Genomic DNA, 2,861 nt, shown 5'->3' with positions numbered 1-2,861 from the left:
CATTTGGCAATAAAATCACAAAATTCTGCAGAGAACTGGTCAGTGGGCAGCTTGGGCGAGGCCTCCATGACCACCTGCTTGATCTGCTGGAAGGGAGACTCCCACTTGGAGTAGGGGAACTCTCCCGTCGCCAGCTCCATCTGGTAAGGGGGAGGGGGGGTCGGGTCGGGTTGGGGTAGACAGAGACAACAATTGTAATGAGCTTTAGTTTTTTAGTTTCAGTAAATGTTTCAGTTTTAGTAAGTGTTTTACGACACTCGTAACACAATAAGGCAAGATCACATAAGTGCCGAAGATTAGAGGTATTTCAAGAGAGTAACAAACACAAAAAAGAAGGAGGGGAAATAAAGACAATAGATGTTTGACAGGAAAGAAGAAGCAAACCACACCAGAGCATCCACCAACCACCTACTGGGTTGGGTTGGGGTGTGGTGGGGGGTACACAGAAAAAAAATAATTATGATGAGCTTTTTCTCTTATATCACTTTAAAAAAAAAGTTTTAGTAGAAATGTTTGTATGGTATAAGGTTTTACGGCGCTCGCAACTGCTAGTAGAAATGTTTAACGGTACTTGCAATACAAAGAGGTCAAATAAGAGCTGAAGATTAGAGATGTCACTAGAGACTAACACACAAAGAAAAGAAGTCGAGGCAAAATCTGAATAATTTCAGAAATCAAAATTTTCACATTTATTAAAAAAATTGGCACCTCTGAAAATCACACTTGACCAGGGAAATTTACAAAAACGGTAAGCAATTGACCTGAAGGAAGATTTACTGTCAGATGCAATAAAAAGCAAGTCTGATATCATTCCCAATATGGTATATAGCCGCTGTCACATGAGAAATAAGCAGTAAGTCCATTGTTCTAATTTTCCTGCAGGTCATGCAGACTTGCTCATTTTCGTAATAGTAGACAGTGGCGGTATCCATCAGCATTTAACACTGCGCCGTCACATCTCGCCGATCGGCGATGTTTACCACGCAGTTTTTTTGGATTTCCCCCAAAATGCCTTTGCCTTTGATGGCACGGGTTTTTACTATATGAGCCTTGTGATGGCACAGTGTTAAAATGTGAACAAATAAACACAAAATTCCCCTCCAACTAAAAGAAAAAAAAATGTATTAAATAAATCTTTAAGAAAAAAAGAAGAAAAACCCCCAAAAGCTCCCCGGGAAAGAGTGGGAGAACTTACCAGCGTAATACCCAGGCTCCACACGTCGGACTTGATGTCATAGCCGTTGCCAGTCTGGTCTGGGTTGATCCGTTCAGGCTACAGTCCACAGAGAGAGAGAGAGAGTGAGAGAGTGAAATAAAACATGGCTTTTTAAAAACATTACCTAGAATAGAGAAAATGAAATTGGAAAAACAGAAAAGAAAACTATGGTTTAGTTTTAGTTTTAGTAGGTGTTTTACGGCACTTGCAACACAATAAGGTCATATAAGTACCGAAGATTAGAACCCGGCCATGCAGCAAAAGATCTCTCACGTTGACACAAGGGCTTCTTTCTAATATTATTATTCACTAATCAGTCTTGAAAGTTCACCATTTTTCTTCAACACTGGAAAGTCTGTGAGAAGCAATACTACAATACTGGAAAACAGAATACATATTTTTCCCCCGATACAAAAACAGACCTCCACACTCAGACCCTCAAAAATGTATCAAATACATTTTTTACGCACTGGTTGGCAACTATGGCTATCTCTCTCTTTTTATTCCCCTCTCCCTCAACCCTTCCCCCCTCTCTCTCCCTCCCTCCCTCTCCCAACCCCCCCCCTCTCTCTACCTCTCTCTCCATCCCTCCTATTCCCTCTCTCTCTCCCCCCCCTCTCCCGTCCACTTACAGCCATGTAGGGCCTGCATCCAGCGTCTTTGGTTTTAGCAATGGAGTCCACCAGGTAGCCACTGATGCCAAAGTCACAGATCTTCACAGCACCGGCCTTGTTGATGAGTATGTTGGAGGGCTTCACGTCTCGGTGGATCACGTGCAGCTCTGTGTGCAGGTACTGTAGCGCCTGGACCACCTGCGGACCACACAACACAAGATGTTTTAGTTTTAGTAAGAGTTTTACGGCACTTGCAACACAGTAAGGTCATACACGTGCCGAAGATTAGTTTTAGTTTTAGCCAGAGTATTAAAAAAGTTTTAGTAGAGGTTTTACAGCGCTTGTAACTGCATAAGGTCATATGAGCGCCAAGGGGTGGATGTCAACAGACAAGTCCTTACAGGGAATCAGACTTACTCTTCTGATCTCTCTAGCTTCAACAGCACAGTCTTTTTAGTTTTAGTAAGTGTTTTATGGCACTTGCAACACAATAAGGTCATATAAGCGCCGAATAATAGAGGTGTTACAAGAGAGTAACAAACACAAAAAAGGAGGTGAGATCAGGACAACAGATGTTTGATAGGAAAGAAGGAGTAAACAACACCTACCAGTGGTATCACAAAAGCTTTACATACATACAAAAGAAGGAGCAGAGATAAAGATGATAGATGTTTTATAGGAAAGAAGGAAGAAACCACACCAGAGCACCTGCCAACCACCCATTCCACAGAGACGAAGTAAACAACAGACAACACTAAAACACCGACACACCATCCTTACATCCACTAACAAGCTATAAAGTCAGGGTATACAGAGCAAATCACCAGTGCGAAGAAGCGGACCAAACTGTGGAAAACAAACTCCAGCGGTGCAGAACACACAGTACCCCTAGACAACAAGGGAAATGTGGCCAACCCCATCGATATTACAAGAGAAGCTGTGAGGGCCGACAGAAGAACTGAGCAGGATGGCCCGGTATATGATAGACACCGGATATCTTCAACTGTGATGGGAGGAGGAGGAGGAGGAGG

At 42.8% G+C, this 2,861-nt stretch overlaps 1 protein-coding gene across 1 annotated transcript in view; it reads right to left on the bottom strand.

The window, feature by feature from the left end:
- The window catches only part of LOC101846645 (dual specificity mitogen-activated protein kinase kinase 6), a gene marked incomplete at its 3' end in the record, with an annotated part of 26,311 nt that continues 23,450 nt past the window's right edge, over positions 1-2,861 (bottom strand). Inside the window, 3 exon segments of the mRNA XM_013081475.2 lie at positions 1-140; positions 1,196-1,273; positions 1,849-2,028. Coding sequence (XP_012936929.1) covers positions 1-140; positions 1,196-1,273; positions 1,849-2,028 — 398 coding nt within the window.

The sequence above is a fragment of the Aplysia californica genome, unplaced genomic scaffold (assembly GCF_000002075.1).
Source record: "Aplysia californica isolate F4 #8 unplaced genomic scaffold, AplCal3.0 scaffold00132, whole genome shotgun sequence".
Classification (NCBI taxonomy): domain Eukaryota; kingdom Metazoa; phylum Mollusca; class Gastropoda; order Aplysiida; family Aplysiidae; genus Aplysia; species Aplysia californica.
The sequence above is the reverse complement of the archived record's forward strand: the minus strand, read 5'-3'. Positions and strand labels throughout refer to the sequence as shown.